Source organism: Pocillopora damicornis, chromosome 4, assembly GCF_964200805.1.
Source record: "Pocillopora damicornis chromosome 4, jaPocDami1.2, whole genome shotgun sequence".
Classification (NCBI taxonomy): domain Eukaryota; kingdom Metazoa; phylum Cnidaria; class Anthozoa; order Scleractinia; family Pocilloporidae; genus Pocillopora; species Pocillopora damicornis.
In genome coordinates this window covers 22,153,437-22,170,438 of record NC_142673.1, presented here as the reverse complement: position 1 = coordinate 22,170,438, position 17,002 = coordinate 22,153,437, and the positions used below count along the sequence as shown (strand labels likewise).

At 37.4% G+C, this 17,002-nt stretch overlaps 1 protein-coding gene across 1 annotated transcript; it reads right to left on the bottom strand.

The window, feature by feature from the left end:
* Positions 1-1,492: 1,492 nt before the first annotated feature.
* Positions 1,493-16,394, bottom strand: LOC113673755 (sulfhydryl oxidase 1). Its single transcript, XM_027190189.2, has 11 exons — positions 15,912-16,394; positions 10,410-10,510; positions 9,103-9,151; positions 8,379-8,481; positions 7,744-7,837; positions 7,424-7,483; positions 5,721-5,806; positions 5,471-5,626; positions 4,625-4,754; positions 4,216-4,332; positions 1,493-3,218 (listed from the first exon to the last, which is right to left on the bottom strand). The coding sequence occupies exons 1-11, from the start codon at positions 16,156-16,158 to the stop codon at positions 2,487-2,489; spliced, it is 1,875 nt and encodes a 624-aa protein (XP_027045990.2). The 5' UTR covers positions 16,159-16,394; the 3' UTR covers positions 1,493-2,486.
* Between the last annotated feature and the right edge of the window lie 608 nt (positions 16,395-17,002).

Sequence of the window (17,002 nt, the reverse complement as noted above, 5' to 3'; positions counted from 1 at the left end):
GGTAAAACATCCTCCCACGATCCTTCAAGTTTAAGCCAAAATCTAAACTTTGCAATGCATTTTAGAAACATTGATAGATTTATAATGAGAAAAAGTGAAACAAGGAAATTGAAATCACAAGCGAAAGAGGATGTGCGTAAAAATGGACAAGGGAAATGTAAAAGTTACAGAGTGTGATCGAATGAATAATTTTGGTTTTAATTTAGCGATGGCTTACGTGTAGAAAAATCTTCGTCTATTTGTTGGCCCTGTCCACATTTAAACGGATAAATCTGAAATGAACATTTTTTTTACCAACACTTTTGTCTCCGATTATAGCAAACGATCTTAAAAGGATCTACGTTCCGAGATCGTGAATAAATTTGAAGGCCTACCAAACTACCTTTAAAGACAGTTTTAAAAAGGCTGCGACATATTTATCTGGAAAGATTAAAAATACAAAAGAGGAACACAGTAACCAAACACAAAAACAGACCGCTAAGGATGGAGAGAATGCTGAATGATTTTATACAACAAACCGCTCAAAATTTTAAGAGATAATTTCTCCAAGACCCTAAAACAGAGACGCCATTCCTTCAGCTAGATCGTCTCCGGAATGGAGAAGGACGGGGAAAGGTGGAACGTACTCTCTCGTTTAACTTTAATTGATGTGCAGTTTTGACCTGGTTTTTCAAATTTACAAGAGAATATGGATATTTTTAATCTCTTAAAAGTTCCTAATCATCCCCTAGAACAGGCCTTCTTTCTGAGACAGATTTGTAAACCTTGGTGGAGACATTTGAATTGGTATGGCAGTGGGGAGTCCACACTTCTTTGACCCAGTGCTCTTTCGATCTTTTTGTTCATTTTCAAATTTATCTAGATTTTGATGGATGGGAACCTTTATCATTTCTGACTCGTTCAAACTTTGGTTATTTTATGAGAATAAAAAACATTGCACCCATGTGCACATATCATGATCAAGATCATATCATGATCAAGATGTTCAATTTTGCTGTTAAGCGATGAATTATAAAAATATTCTACAACAAAATTCAAAACCCCAAGGTTCGTGGATTAAACCGCTTTGCCCTCATGAGTAGCGCCGGCGCTAATTATCCACAATGCATTATGGGTTTGTTTGGTTCCAGTCGCCTTGCAGCATGCAGCAGCAAGTTCACAGACTTATTACCGTGCGATGTGCGTAGGATTTCAGATAATTTCCGCAAATGGATCTAAGTGTGTTTCAGTATGGTTGGTATCTGAGTGTGTCTTGTGTTCACTGTCCTCCGTCTGGTATTTTTTCGTTTGTAATTGTCGTGCAAAGTAATCAGCAAACTCCTGTAAAGTGAATAGATTACATGTCAGTAACCGTCTGTTGCAATGTCCACAATAAAGTGTCCTCTACCTGCTGTTTTCAGCACAAGCATAAAATTCCTTTCGTAAGAGCCCATGCTCAAGCTAGATCTCGCTAATTTACAGTATCCAACGCCAACAGGAAGAAAGTTATTAATCCAGTGTCATATTCTTTAATTCGTTGCAACAATTTACTCTTAGAGGTGTCTTAATTCACGTGTGAACATGATCAAATAAAATCAGCAGTTCTAGCTGCCTGTCTAGGCTGATTGACTGATTTCAGTGTTGGTAAAATCACAGAGAATAGCGCTTTAAAACGCGATTATCTTTTTGCCTTGTAAGATTTAAAATTTAAGACGATAACGTAGAATAAAATTGAATTCAATCTAAAACTCTATCCATTAATATATCATTATGTACATTGGAAATTTTATAACAATTCAATATCATGTAAACTTTAAGACGTTCCACTTTCTCCAACTAATAATATAACTCTAAAATGCTTCCTTGCTCGAGGAGCTACAAAGGAAAGGTCAGTAGTGCTAATAAAACTCTACAATACTTCGCGCTAGACCTTATGGGAACTTCTTTTCTTTTTTAAACTCAACATTCAAATCTTACTCGATGAAAATTTATGAGGAGATCAAAGTTTTTTTTCCGCTCCGATTTTAAACCAAGTTAGTTTGCATACATCTTTCAACAGAAAAACAGAATCTTGTGATGGAAATACGTTTGGTTTTTTTTTTTTTAATTTCTTTGCTTTAAATTTTAAATTTAATTGCAAAAATACATCGTGTTCAATTTTCACTTCCGATTTGCGATTACTTTATCTAGTAAAATCAAAAATAACTCAAATGAATTTAGTCTTGGGAATAGTGTGCCCTTTAGCGGCTTTCATATAAATAAATAAATATTAATAGTAAAATAGACTGAGAGAATTTTAAACAAGTTTTAGCCGGCAATGAAAGCTTCTGACCCTGTAACTTGCTATGATTTAAAAGAAAACCGAACGAATTTCCATTGATCAAGGGCGAAGCATGAAACGACCAGAACATTGACTTTTTAAACAATTTGTGTTCAAGTGAACTTAACTCTCTCGAATCAACAAGTGCCCTGACACGACGCATCACATGAGAATTTGTCTGTTAAGATTAAGGTGTGTGAACGTGAAGCCTTACGATTCTCCGGCGCCTTCGTATGAAATAGATGTACAAGGCGATAACTGCAAAAGCTATGGCTGAATATAAAATCAGACACATGCTGGCGTCAATGGAACTCAGACCGATTATACTAAGATGAGAAACAGAATGACGCTTGGAATGTTTGCTTACAATATCAGTGTCCTCTAACTCTGGGGCTGATCGCGCTGGCGGTTTCTTAATCCTGATATTGTCTACCCCATAATGATTCTTCAAAAATTCCAAGACGACCGCCTCATTCCACTGAACGTTGTGATCATCAGAGCCAGGAACCCGACACTCCTCACAAAGGTCCTTAGACGGAAATTGGATCTTGGGGTGCTTCGGATCCTCACTTTGGTCGCCAGCCAGTCGATCATTCACCTTGTTGTGACCCCGCCACAGCCATAGGATTGCCTCGTTGTGCGAATGGACTTCGTTACTAAGATTTGAAGACATCGCCGTGAAGTGTTTCCTACATTCTTCGCAGCTAAAGAAGTAGCGAATGAATTCTCTGATACGAGAGAGAACATCCAGACCTGTTAGCTGGTGGCTCGAGCCGCAGTTCACGGTGAGCGTGTGGAATAAAGTCCACAAACTACACGGGTAGCCTCGGTACTCTGGCTTGCTACCAGAACAAGCCGCCCACTTAACCTTTTTGGGTAGAGGATGGGCGTTTGAGCCACCGTCCAGTCTCACGTTCGCCTGAAAATAAATTGTAGAGACACTGTACAATCAGCCACTGTCACATGATTAACGTCAGTGACTTGCAACTCGCTTACCTAAACTTTCCCCCACGTAATTCATGCTATACAGCCACTAGGAGTAACACTTCTTTCCCTTGATGGGGTGCTAGTCACAACAGGCTACCTCATTCACAGTAGTCTTGCAGTTGTTGGTGTCCACACTGATCGAGTTCACCAAAAAATTTCCTGGGCCATTCTTTTAACATCAATTTTTTGACTTGAATAAAACCCGCAAAATGTCTACCCTTGTATATGCTTTCACAAAATTGAAATCAATACTAACTTTAAATGCTTTATTCGGGCTGACCACCTTTGAAGCGAGCGCTCCCTGGGCTGTATTGCTAACTACAATGAAAACTTAACCCTGGCTTAGTGTCCACCGTGGTTAGAACACTAACCTGAGATCAGAGACAGGCAAACTCAGAGGTAGTGTGGAAGAGTTTGTTAGCCCACCAATACCGGGATAGACTGGCGTGTTCTCCAATTCTATGGGTTTACTGGCCAATTACTGTCGATAAGAAACGACTGGAACGATTGCTACCCAGCCAGGACAAGACGCTAGTCAAAAGCCGATAACCTCCCAGAGATTAGTCAAAGTTTCCCTGGAAGTTCGCAGCGACCCACGAATATTCCTGAGAGGGGATAAGTCCTGTGAGAGTGAGATGTCTTGCCTACACGGCTAGAGCTCGAACCCAAACCTCTCGATCGGCAGTCCAGCGCAAGAATCAATCGGCTATCACCTCTGGCACAGCCGATCCATTAGTTTACCGCTTCAATCACACACGACAAGTCATTCATCGATGCGAACTTCACCAGGAAAAAAACACGGCTTTTTTTTTTTAATCACACGAAGCTAAAATCCCACCTTAGCGGTAGAAACGACCCAAGTAAATCAGGCCTTGCTTTTATGTTTTTGGGAATGAGCTGAAGGAAAAAGTTCACCTGTACGAACTTACCTGAGATCGCTGCACATTGTACAAATATTCCGACCTGAAAATGTTTGTCCGCGTGAGAGGCAACTTGGCGTGTAAGTTGTTTAACACCTGGCCCAAGGATGGTCTTCCAGGAAAACACTGAAAATATACATTTTTTTAAATGGAGTTAGTCATTATCTCTGACTGACGTGCACTCTACTTATGTACTCTAATTATCCACTCTGAATATTGGAGACTAACAAAGTTTAAGCATGCATTGTTAACAAATGTCGTCATCATTATCATCAGAGTCATTGACGTTATCATTAACTGAATAAAAAAGAGACTAAATTAACCATTCAACAGAAGTGATTTTGTCATAAGATAGAGATACACAATGTATCACACACATGTAGCGTATTTCTGAAAACCGATGAAATCTCTAGGTTACCTTTGCCAGCATTCCTATAAAGTTCCTCAGCGCCAAGTACTCATCTCCCTGGATGATCGGCTTGGTAGCCACTTCAACGTTCAGCATAAAAGATAAACCACTTTCTAAGTCTTGCATATATACCTCGGAACTGTTTCAAAAAGAGGGAAAAAATGCCTTCATAACGTAAATCTTACCAAATCAGTTATTTGGGGAACAACAAGTACAGATTATGTGATTCAAAAGGAGATTAACGGACCAACCAAATGAAACTGACACACTGAACTGACTGGCTTGTGGGTAGAATGACTGGTAGGCTAACTGATTGACTAACTGGCTGGCTGGTCGGCTGGCGGACAAAATGACTGACTGACTGATAGACAGACTGAGCAACTGACTAACTGGCTGGCTGAGTGACTTACTGGCTTGCTGGTCAGCTGGCTGACAAAATGACTGACTGACAGACTGAGCAACCGACTAACTGACTGACAGACTGAGCAACTGACTGAGTGACTGATTGGCTTGCTAGTCAGCTAGCTGATGAAATGATTGACTGACTGACAGACTAAGCAACTGACTGACTGACTGACAGACTGAGCAACTGACTGACTGACTGACAGACCGAGCAACTGACTGACTGACTCACTAGTTGACTAGGTACACCTGACTGACTGGCTGGCTGATGGAATGAATAACTAACTGACTAACTGATTTATACACAGACTAGGTCACACAGATTAACTTAACTGAACAAACAATTGAGAACTAACTGATTGGCTCAACTGATTTGAGAGAAAATCAGTAAACAGTCAATTTCTTTATTCACATAGTCATTTGATAAGAAAGGTATTACCACAATGTTCCCACCTGCTTCCAGCTTCTTGCTTTCTTTTCTCTGCTTTTCCATGCAATCTCTTGTACAGAGTCATAGCTTCAGTGATTTCTGGGAGCTCCACAGAAGGCTTCACTCCTAAACAAAGTTCTTCAAGGGATTTTTTGTAGCTAGCATGTGTCTTTTCATCACTGCACAAATGAGAAAAAAAAATTGTAGCAAAAAGGTCTCTGGTTATTCTAATCCTATGCAGTTACAAATTGTATCAAAAAAGTTTTCACTTACTGTGAAAGTTCTTTAAATGTGCCTCTTCGATGGACCACAATAAGAGAAGGGAATTTCTTTATTGCATATTTCTCTACCAAAAATTTCTGTGTAGAAGAGTAAAATGATTGATCAGTATTTTCTAAAAATTTGGAATTGGAAGACCATCAAGTTACTTGATTGCAAGGGGGTGACCAGTTATTTCACCCAGAGCTGAGTAGCCTACGGCATTATAAGAGACTGAGGAGCCTTTAAAAAATGCTTCCTCTGCAGATTGTTTCTTTACTTACCAGTACATGTTGTGACCTAGATAGAGTGTTCACCTCCTATGCCCTAATAACAGCTAACAAGTTTTCCATACTGTATTTGTTTAACAATCAAGAGCTTCTCTTGTAGGTGATCATGTACTTCATTCTTGTGACCTTAATGTTTGATTGAGGGGTGATATTGTAAAGAGAAATTTGATGCTAGTCAATCATAGGAGTTACAGAATTAACGAGTCCCTCTACATTGATGGGACATCATTTGATTAGTGAATCTTAGCTACTTGGAGTTTTTGCTGTGAAGATATCTAGCTAGATGCCAAATTGTGCTGAGCGAGGGAATGGAACCAAATGTGTAATGACAACAGACACCACATGAGGTCTCAAGACGACAAATATTTAAAAGTGAGTTAAATAAAAAAAAAAAGAAGGACAAAGAGTGACAATGATATAGGAAAATGATGGCCAATTCAAGCTGTATCAGAGCAAGGAATATGTTTCAAACATGTATTAAAATTCTGACCAGTAAGATTCATGCCCTAGGAGCAAAATAAGCTCACAAGGTGATTGTCTGACCAAAAAAAGAGTCAAATCAAATAAAATCTGTAAAAAACTTCAAAATATGGTGAATAAGCTGACAAATACGTGTCACGTTTAACCATATGGCTGCCAAATATTCATGCAAAAATCAAATTGAAGACAAGAATTAAAATTGCTCATATCTATTTTCGAACCATTTTCATCTTTGATTTCAAGACTTTGAAGCCCTTTTCCAGTGGAGCATTCTTCCGTATGTTTGCTCTTTGTTTGTGAGGTCTAAAGGGAGTATTTTGATCAAGAATGGAGCAAAAGAAGGAAAAACCATCTTAATGATTTTAAAGAACAGTCCAACAATATATTTCCATATTGAGCAATGGGACTGTTGTCATTGTCGATATTAAGACTCTGAAGCCCTTTTTTCCCAATTGAGTATCCTGCACACATTTCCTGTTCATTTGTAAGGTCACATTTCCTGTTCATTTGTAAGGTCTACACAGGTGTATTTTGATCAAGGATGGAGTGAAAAAAAAAGGAAAAAACCCACCAGATCATTTCAGCCTATAGGCCTGACAGCAGATGCCAATTTGAATTATGTTGATAAATCCATGTACTCAGGCAACTATTTCAGCCTTTGTACCACCCCAGCTATTTTAACAGAAATCAAATGCATGATATAGGGAAAAAGAGGAAAATCTAGAAAGGGAAGCAGGGAATAACCCATTTAATCCAAGTTTTAATGAATAAAATTAATTGTCTGACAGAACAGAGAGTGGAGGGAGCGAATGAAGGAGTAATTAAGTAAATTTCTGACTGACGTTATACCATGAGATAAAATGTCAACATAATATCTGTAGAGGATGCGACTTATTGTAATGGTGCAACGATTGTGTTTGCCAAGATTAAGATAGGCAAGACACTCACATTTCGACTCAGGACTCTTCTGACACCCAACCCTGGGCATTTCATCATGTCTAACATGATCTGAAAAAATATATAATCATGGTTATATTCAGCTCAATAGTGAAAGCATACAATGCAATTTACAATGACTTTCAACTACTAATTTGATTTTTTATTGTTAAGCACCATAATTGATTTACGAAGAGTATACAAATCACAGTAGTTTAATTAAAATCATTTTCAGCTACAACAGATATAGGATTTAATTTTGTGCAGTCAAAACTTAACGACATGCTACTAAAAATATCTAATCATTGGGGCCTGCTTTAGAAAGAACTCACCTCACGACCAATGTATGAAGTTGGTACCTCAAAAATTAATGCCAACTCATCATACGATGTTTTACCCTCCACAAAACTGGATACAAATTCTTTCCTGCAGGAAAAATTTAAATTTAGGTAATAATGAAACTGAATTCAATGCCAACAAAAATTTATAAAACATTAATTAATTAAAAGACATAGCAAATGTGTGGGAAGGGTGGCAATTTTTTACATCAAAATCATATCTCTTTATTATATAAACTGCGGTGTTTACAGCCCTGAGAAAAGCCTTAATTAATGCAAAGTTCAATATATTTTTGTGAAATGGGTTTGATATTCCCATCATCTACTGCTGGACAGGTAACTCGCCTACTGACAGGTAACTTGCCTTTCTCACCATTCTACTAGGCAGATGAATGAATAACAGAGTGTTCACCAGTCGACTTTTCTTGTCAGTAAAGACTTATAGTGTTTATTTTACCAAACAAGATAATATGTGGTTGCTTGTAGATATGGCATTTCTCTTCCTGTGTTCAACTTGATATCTCTTGAGTTAGCACAGAGAACTATCGAGATATGAAGTTAACCGCTTGAAGAGAAATTCTATATCAACACCCACCCATACGTCATTCTTTATTTCTCAATTAGCTTACCTTATGGGTACAAAATCCAAATCTGTACGAATTAACCCAAGCGTTTTTTGTAGCTCAGCAACCTTGACCATTTCATGGATAATACCTAGAAGTGTTCTTTCTCCTAATTGAAATGAAGAAAATTAATAAATTTCAATTCCAACTATTAACCAAAATTTCACACAAACTGAGCAATAAAAGATAATTATGTCAAAATCCTCAATTGTAATTGGTCATTAGCCACTTTTATCTGAGCATTTGTAGGACAGTATACATATATGGTTGTGTACAAAAGCATAATAGGACAGTTTAGAAATCATGCCATACATGTAACTGACATTCAAGTGAAGGCAGATCTGATCGGTTGTCAACTTTGGTTTTTTTTCAGTGAAGTCTTTCTCAAACATATTCCTACTTTCTTGTAACAAAACTGATCTTAAAAACATCTTTTTATCTTGTTATGCATGATCTTAGCAAAATTGAAAGGTTAAATTCTACACATAATCTATTAATTGACTTAGCACTAACTCAAGAGTGCAAAAAATTTTAAGCACGCCATCTTTTAATTACTGTTAATCATTTTGAGATTATTTACAAATCACCAAAATAGTGAAAATAATAAGAATCAATTATTAAATAATAACATCCAAAAATAAAAAAATCACAGTTAATGCTTCATGGGAATATTTAATATCCTAACTGTATGTGACAAGAAAGTTATCTACATAATATCCTAACATCATACCTGTAAATGTTTTGCCTAGATTAGAGCTTGGAGCAGATGCATTAAAAAACTGTTGGAGAGAAAACATCAGCAGAAGGGTAAATATAGTGTGTTGAAACAAAAGCGCCTGGATGTACACAGTAAATCTTTTCTGTTAATTATTAAGACTCAGCATAAATAATAATGTCAAGACACTTTATAAGTAAATCAATAGCATTATTTCATGAGAAAAATGCTTCCATGCACTAGTTTACACAGCTGTATATTTCATCAAGCAAACAAATTCCATCTGAAATGACATATGATTTAAACTGTGTTGTTGGTTTTTATGGTGCTTCATTCTCGAAAGGGACCAATGGCAATACTTCATGTGTATTTGTAGAGAAAGGAGGCCTCCGGTGACATGAAAGCCCCTTTTTGGTGTAATATAATCTGAGAAACTCAAGTGGTGTGCTGTTTGATTTCACATGGTCTTGGACCAAGAAAATTTTGCTGATCTCTTCTTGCCTAAATCTTCTCTACATTCTCTGATATCATGAATGTAGATTACTAGTCATATAATATTATAAAATTGTCTTCATACAAAACATCCCTAAATGTGGTCCATAAGAAAATTTTGATAATTTTGTAATAAAAGCCTGTTTGTGTATTATCTCCAGAAGTGTCACAGCCCACAGAAAATGCACAGATACAATTGACAGTTTGTTGCAAAGCTCCTTTTTTTCCAGGCTTCCCAGAACACCTTCAAATTCAGAATTAAAGCCAAATCCTACATCACACAGCACCTGACCCCTTAAGTCTCTAATTCCACATTAAGATAAGATTGACAGTGGAGACACACAAAGTTTAGAAGCCATTGTGACTCATTGCAGGTCATAAATCACAGAAAAAATTCAATTTAATTGCTATGCATAATTTTGTAAAAAAAAAAAATTATCTTAAAGCACAGACTTTTGACCCAAAGACAAATTGTATTATCATAAAATAACAAGTCATGACACATTGTGTAATCATCCAACCTCTAACAGTGGCTAGCTACTTAGTTTTGGCTTATAGTATCACCACTGAAAGAGAAAAACAAAAATGATGGCCAGCTAAAAAGCTTTTGATTGTTATCAAAATTCTCCTTCTCACTACCACAGGCAATATATAAATTATACTGTGGAGAATATGCATACTGATGTAAAGTGTTAAGAGTTAACAATAAACAGATTGTATGACTCGTTGTATGGACCTGCCACAGTGACCTGTTGCCTTGTGTTTCATGACCTCTGTTACAATGCCATGCTAAACTGAGCACCAACAAATGACTAGTGTGTCACACTCACCTTTACAGAAGGATAACCTTCTATTTGATAATGTACACATGTTGCTAGATTACGTTCTTCAGCACAATCGATAGCAGCAACATGTATAAGCTGCTTCCAGTCTATAAATTAAAGAATGTAGGTAACAGTGAGAACTCAATGGAAAAAAGGCAAATTCTAAAATTAAGAGGAGATTCACAATGTGGCTACACAATATCCTCTGTTTAAACTTTTCCTTGTTTGTTTTAGTTATTGTTCATGTTTAAGGCAAGATGTGTAACAATGAAAAATTCAAAAAATTGATTTCAAGACAGATATGATTTCATAAATGAACTTATAAAAATAGTTCATTATAATTCCTGTCATAATCCATCTGATATTTTTGCTTGCTAGTAATTGATATAATTGCATCACATGATGCAGCATATATGCCCCAGCTACAACTAGGGAATATCTGAGGATATAACCCAAGTGATATTTGCCAATTTTCAAACCGTACATCAACTGCAATAAAAGCGATTGTTTAAAATTCAAATCAAGATGAAAGAGCATTTAGCTGTTGTTACAGAGAAAGGGATGTTTTTTGGTTCATTAAGTCATACCAGAGATTACTGAAAAGTAAATATCCCATGTGCAGCAAACAGTCAATTGTTTCAAACACCAATTCATTGCAACTATCAATACATACAAGACAAGACAAGACAACTTTATTTTACCAGGGTAGCCCAGTCAGCTGCAAGGCTGGTATCCTTAGGGGCCCTGGGTTCAATAAAAATTACATATAAACATTTACAATAAGATTACAAGGTTAGGTAAAATTTGCTAAAATTTACAAAAGGGGAGAAAAAAAAATCAGATAAAATGTCCTTTAAGAAGGCGTTTAAAAATTGCTAGAGAACTTGCCTCTTTGATTCTGCTTGGCAGTGAGTTAAAAGCTAAACGCCCTGAATTTTTAAAAGTTCGCCCCCCAAGAACAAGATTTGTTTTATTTGGGTGAATATTTCTCCTCTGCCTAGTGTTGTAATTGTGTACATCATTGTTTACCTTAAAATAGTTTTTTAAGTATATAGGAACAAAATTCCGTAAACATTTATATACTAAAATACATTTGTGTATTTTTCGCAGTGTTTCTAAATCTGGCCAATTTACAATATTTCGGGCTGTCCTTGTACTTTTCTGACAGGTGACGATTTTCGCGGCTCGATTTTGTAATCGTTGCAGACTAGTGATACTGCTCTCGGGTAGTTCACCCCAGGCTGTGTCTGCGTAACTAAAAATTGGTTCAATAATGCATTTGTATACCGCTTGTGCAGCTTGTAAAGTAAGAGTGGAGCGTATTCGTCTGAGGAGACCGAGTCGCTTGGATACTTTCTTGTGAACATCTTCAGCGTGTACTTTCCATTTCAGTTCCTCATCGAGGGTAACGCCCAAGTATGTGAATTTACTGACCATCTCGACATTGGTACCACTTATGGTGATGTAAAAGTTTGCGACGGCTTCCAGCCTTTGTCTCGTCCCGAAAAGAATTCCCTTTGTTTTCTCTTTATTCAGAATCAGACGATTTATATCCATCTAAGTTACAACCCGCTCTAGGTCTTCTTGAAGGGCCTTCTTTATCTCCTTTGGGTTTGCACCCGAGCAATAGATGACTGTATCATCAGCATACATACTGATGTGCGTGTTTTTGAGACAGCTTGGCAGGTCATTGATGTATATAACGAAAAGTAGTGGTCCCAGCAGGGATCCCTGTGGAACACCATACTCAATGGGGAGGCTTGGTGACAAGTCCTGTCCAAATCGTACTCGTTGTGTACGAGATCCTAGGTAGTTCTGGAACCATGTGAGACTTTTCCCTCTGACACCATAGTGCTCTAACTTCTGTAACAAACAGTTATGGTCAACTAGGTCGAAAGCCTTCTTTAAGTCAATGAAGACGGAGCCAGTCATTTGTTGATTATCCATGTGTTCCAAGATCTGATCAGTGAGATAAGTCACAGCAGTTTCGGTAGAATGTCCTTTTCGGAATCCAGATTGGTACGCTGACAGAACTTCGTTTGCTTCAAGAAATTTCACAAGCTGTACTTGGATTGCACGCTCCATAACCTTGGAGACTAGGGGCAACACGGATATAGGCCTATAGTTACTTTCTTCGGTTCTTTTACCGTTCTTGAATATAGGCGTAACTTTCGCTTCTTTAAGTTCAGGTGGAATTTCGCCAGTTGAAATAGTCAGATTAATAATATAAGTAATGGGTTTGGCTATCACAGAAGCTGCATCCTTTAAAAGTCTTGCAGACATTCCATCTAGACCAGTGGCTTTCTTTGATTTAAGTCTCTTCAGTTCATTACAGACAAACATTTCGTTCACTTCTTCTATAGAAAATTTGTTATTTACTCTTGGTGTTAGTGGCTTTATGTAAGTGCTTAGTTGAAATCGTTCACACAGTTTTTCGGCGATGGAAGTGAAGAAGTGATTGAACTTTAATGCAGACAAACTGTCGGTTTTTGGCACACCGGCATTTTTCTTATTTGGCATGATTTCTTTCAGGATTTCCCACATTGTTTTTGGGTCTTGGGTTTCTGTTAAGCGAGAAGAATAATAATCCGATTTTGCTTTCTTCATTTTCTTGCTAACAGTGTTTCGTAAGCGCTTGTATTTGCTCCAGTGCAGTTCTTGATTTGTTTTGATCGCTTTTTTATGATGGTAATCCCTTTCTGTCATTAATTCTTTTATACTTGATGTTAGCCATGGAACTGAAAACCCGTGAACTCTTCGCGTGGCAACAGGCGCATGTTTGTCAGCAACTGTCAAAAAAAGATCTTTGAAAACAATCCAAGCTTCATTTGACGTTGATTCCATTTCGAGAATATCCCATGGGATCTTATTCAAATCGTCGCTAAAGAATGCAGGATCATAATTTTTATAATTTCTGCTCTGAATAATTTTAGGCGGAGGGCGCTTGATGTTGTGGAGTTTTCTGACTCCGAAAATAGCACAGTGATCAGAGAAGCCGATTGGAATAACACCGCAGGTGTACAGTTCTGGTCTTGATGTTAGAAATAGGTCAATTAAAGTTCTAGTCTCCTCAGTGATTCGAGTGGGCTCGGTGATTGTTTGTTTCAGATGAAAAGATTTTGTTGTTTGCTGAAAATGCTTTGTCGCAGAAGTCGGGTTCAAATAATTCAGGTTGAAGTCTCCAATAAGAACAATTTCACCATCATTTGTCAGAACGTTGTTTAGAATTTCTTCGACCCGGCTAGTAAAAGCCGCTGGGTCAGCATCTGGTGTTTTGTAGATTGCTCCGCATAAAATCTTCTTCGATTTTGGCTGGCATACTTCAAACCAAATTAATTCAAAGTTGTCGTTCTGTGTTTGGATTGCACTTTCGTCAAGCTGACTGTAATTTAGTTGCTCTGCTATGTATACCGCAACGCCACCACCATTTTCGTCTCTGTCTTTTCGCATAACATTGTAGCCAGGAAGAGTTATTTCCGCGTCGGTGAACGAGTCATCAAGCCAAGTCTCGTTTATTGTCACGATGTGCGGTTTGTGCTCGTCGCAGAAAAGTCTGAGTTCGTCCATTTTATTGCGTAGGCTGCAAATGTTGAGATGAAATAAGCGAAGACCTTTCATCAAGGATGGCGAGGGCTGTGTTGGTCCAGGATTTATTGAAACGTCGTTAGACAGGAGAATTAGGTTTGCAGCTAGTGCCATATTCAATAATTTCATCGCATTGATAAGTTTGACACTTCCCGTTGCTTGCGAACGAGCCTTCTTGCTGACTTGCTTATCGCCAAGTGGTTTCACTGCTTTGATGTTTACTGTGTTCACAGTCTTTGCTGCCGTCAGTTTAGATAATCTTTCATCTCTGGATCGTTTCTGTGGACATTCGGCCAGTTTACAGACTATCAAACTAACCAAAAGATACACTACAATGGAGCAAACGGCGGAACGTAAACGCAGAGCAGCCGCCATGACTGTTTTCTTCATAGGCTCCCGTAGATGACACGTGTTAAAAAAGACTAACAACAACTAACAACATACTATCAAACCAAATAGAGGCTACTGCTTAATATATAATTCTTGACCCTTTAACTCCCAAGATCTGATTGTTAATTCTCCCTTCCTGTCAATTTTGTTTTCTTCTTTTCCTCTACAAGTGAATTTTGCATTTAAAAGAAAACCAAGTGCTTGTGGAATACAGGGGAAGGAAACAAAACTTTGCATGAAGCCAAGATGGACACTGCACATTTTAAAGGCAAAAAGACCAAAAAGCTAAATTTTTCCACAGATTTTGTTTGAAATTGTACTTTAAGATGGTTCTGATCAGAAATCTGATTTAAACTAAAGTAGATATAATGTTCCTTCTAAAAATAATCAATAAAAATCATTCATCAAAGAAATAGGAGGCATCTGCATACAGGCTATCATGCTTAGACTCAATATTAAATTCTATATATATCATACATTTCAGCTGTTCATTAAAACTGGCACAGGTAAAATTTATCTCTGTTTTAAAACAGATTTTAGTGCAAAACAAAGCGATGAGAAAATCATTATTTCATTTGGTGCAAAAAGATACCTTATTTTCACAAGAAAGGTGTAGCACTTAGACTTATTTCTTCAGTGAAGCTTTCTCTTTGACAAATAGCTTTTTGTTCAAAGGCCTTGTGCCTGTCTAAATTAGACATAATGAATATACTTGTTATTCTGAATAAATTTGCCTCAATAATAATGGCTGGTTTTCTTTCCGAGCTTAATGTTTTAATTGAAACAAGCAAACAGCTTCCACATGTATCCCTTGTGTCTAAGTCTAGTTTTCCCACACCATCATTTGGTTTTAGTAAGATCACGACTTTAAAGCAAATCAAAATAAAGGATTTAAAAGAGCTGAAAAGGATCAGCAAGTAAAATAAAATGAAAACCAATGGGGTTTTGTCGCGAATGGGTTCTCAAAAAACCAGCTGTTTACTTATAATTTACATTTAAATAGACTTCCTCTTCGAAACTTCATTCCGTGGGCCAATACAAGAAATATAATGGTTTTCGTTCTTTCAGCTCAAGCTTTAAGTTCGTTTCAGCCTTATTTCTGCAGCAGGCACCGAAGAAGGAATGACGATTTAAAAAAATTCCCCATAACTGTGTGGTGTTAAGTTCCCTTTCCTCTGTGACTGATAAATAATTTATCAGGATAAAGAAAATGAACTTGCGACGGCAGCTGACTTTTGTCGCCAATCTTAGATTCGACAGATTGGCCCTGACAAAACATATTATTCGCTTCTTAGCAAATAAAAGGGAAGGGCTGGGAAAATAATTCGCCCTGAAACAATTATTATAGAGATCTCATTCCCTCTTATTTCATGTCATTAAAAATAGATCACATCCAAACAAAGAACATTCGATCGCGAGCAGATTGATAGATTTTTAGCTATCCACTCTTGTAGTTCTTTCCCAATTTCCTCAGTCATATCACATCATAAATAAATTTCTACCGCAAGATACATTCTATTCGTTAGGACTCACCTTTTGCCATTTTTGCCAGCTTCTTCCATGTAGGAGCAAACGCATGACAATGTCCGCAAAAACTGGAATAAAATTCTACTACCCAAGCCGATGGGCTATTATGAATTACACTGGAGATTGTATCGTTTTCTAAAAGAACCATTTGATCGGCTGACGAATATAAAACGCCATAAGAAAGTCTAAAAGAAAGGAAAAAAACAAAACAAACTACAAAACAACAGCGTATGTTTCCTCTGTGTTCGGCCATCTTTCATGACAACCGCGATTTACCGCTGGTTGTATTGAAGGCTCATAAAATTTGACTAATGACCGAGAGCGATTGCTGGCCTGTCAAGAGGCTTCTAAAAGAACAAATATTTTTATAAAGGTCCGACATCGGCTATTATCTGATAAAGATTCGGTTTCTGATTGCATGGAAATTGACCAAGAGAAGGCAAGAACAGGTCCCCCTGATCGCCTAAATTATTCGATTGTCTACAGCTTTCCTATGTGAATTTTTTCACACCTGCGTAACTTTTTAAATCAATAGTATTATTTATTAGGACATAATCGCAAACCGTATTGACTCGTGCTGCTTTGTGACCTGCCGAAAACTGTTTCAAATGACCAATTTTTTCAGCCGGATCTTTGAAATATTCCACATCGGATGCTTTGGTCGAGTTCACGAAACGAACATTGTCGAGTGACGACCTATTTTGCGCCATGGGGGAAAGAAAATCGATTCAAGTGTGAAAAATTTTAACATACGTTAGTTCTGCTGAACTTCTTCTTCTTGTTTTAGCCTTGCAATGTTGACTCCAAAGCTCGTAACCATTAAGAATTTAACGTAAAGACCCTCCAAACTGCTGCCGTGACGATTTCCTTACTTTTACCTATTCATCCACGGACATATGGCTGATGCCGACGCCTTTGCAGGGCTAACTCTTATGAATTAACTATTCCTAAATACGGTTTGGGCGAACTTGATTCAAGTCTTGAAGATTTGGTTTGCCCCATTTCAATTCAAAGTAAGGTAATTAATTTGGGTGTCGTTAAGGGTGACTATAATTTAATTATGGTTGCTATGGCAATGATATTGCATGGAGTGATAC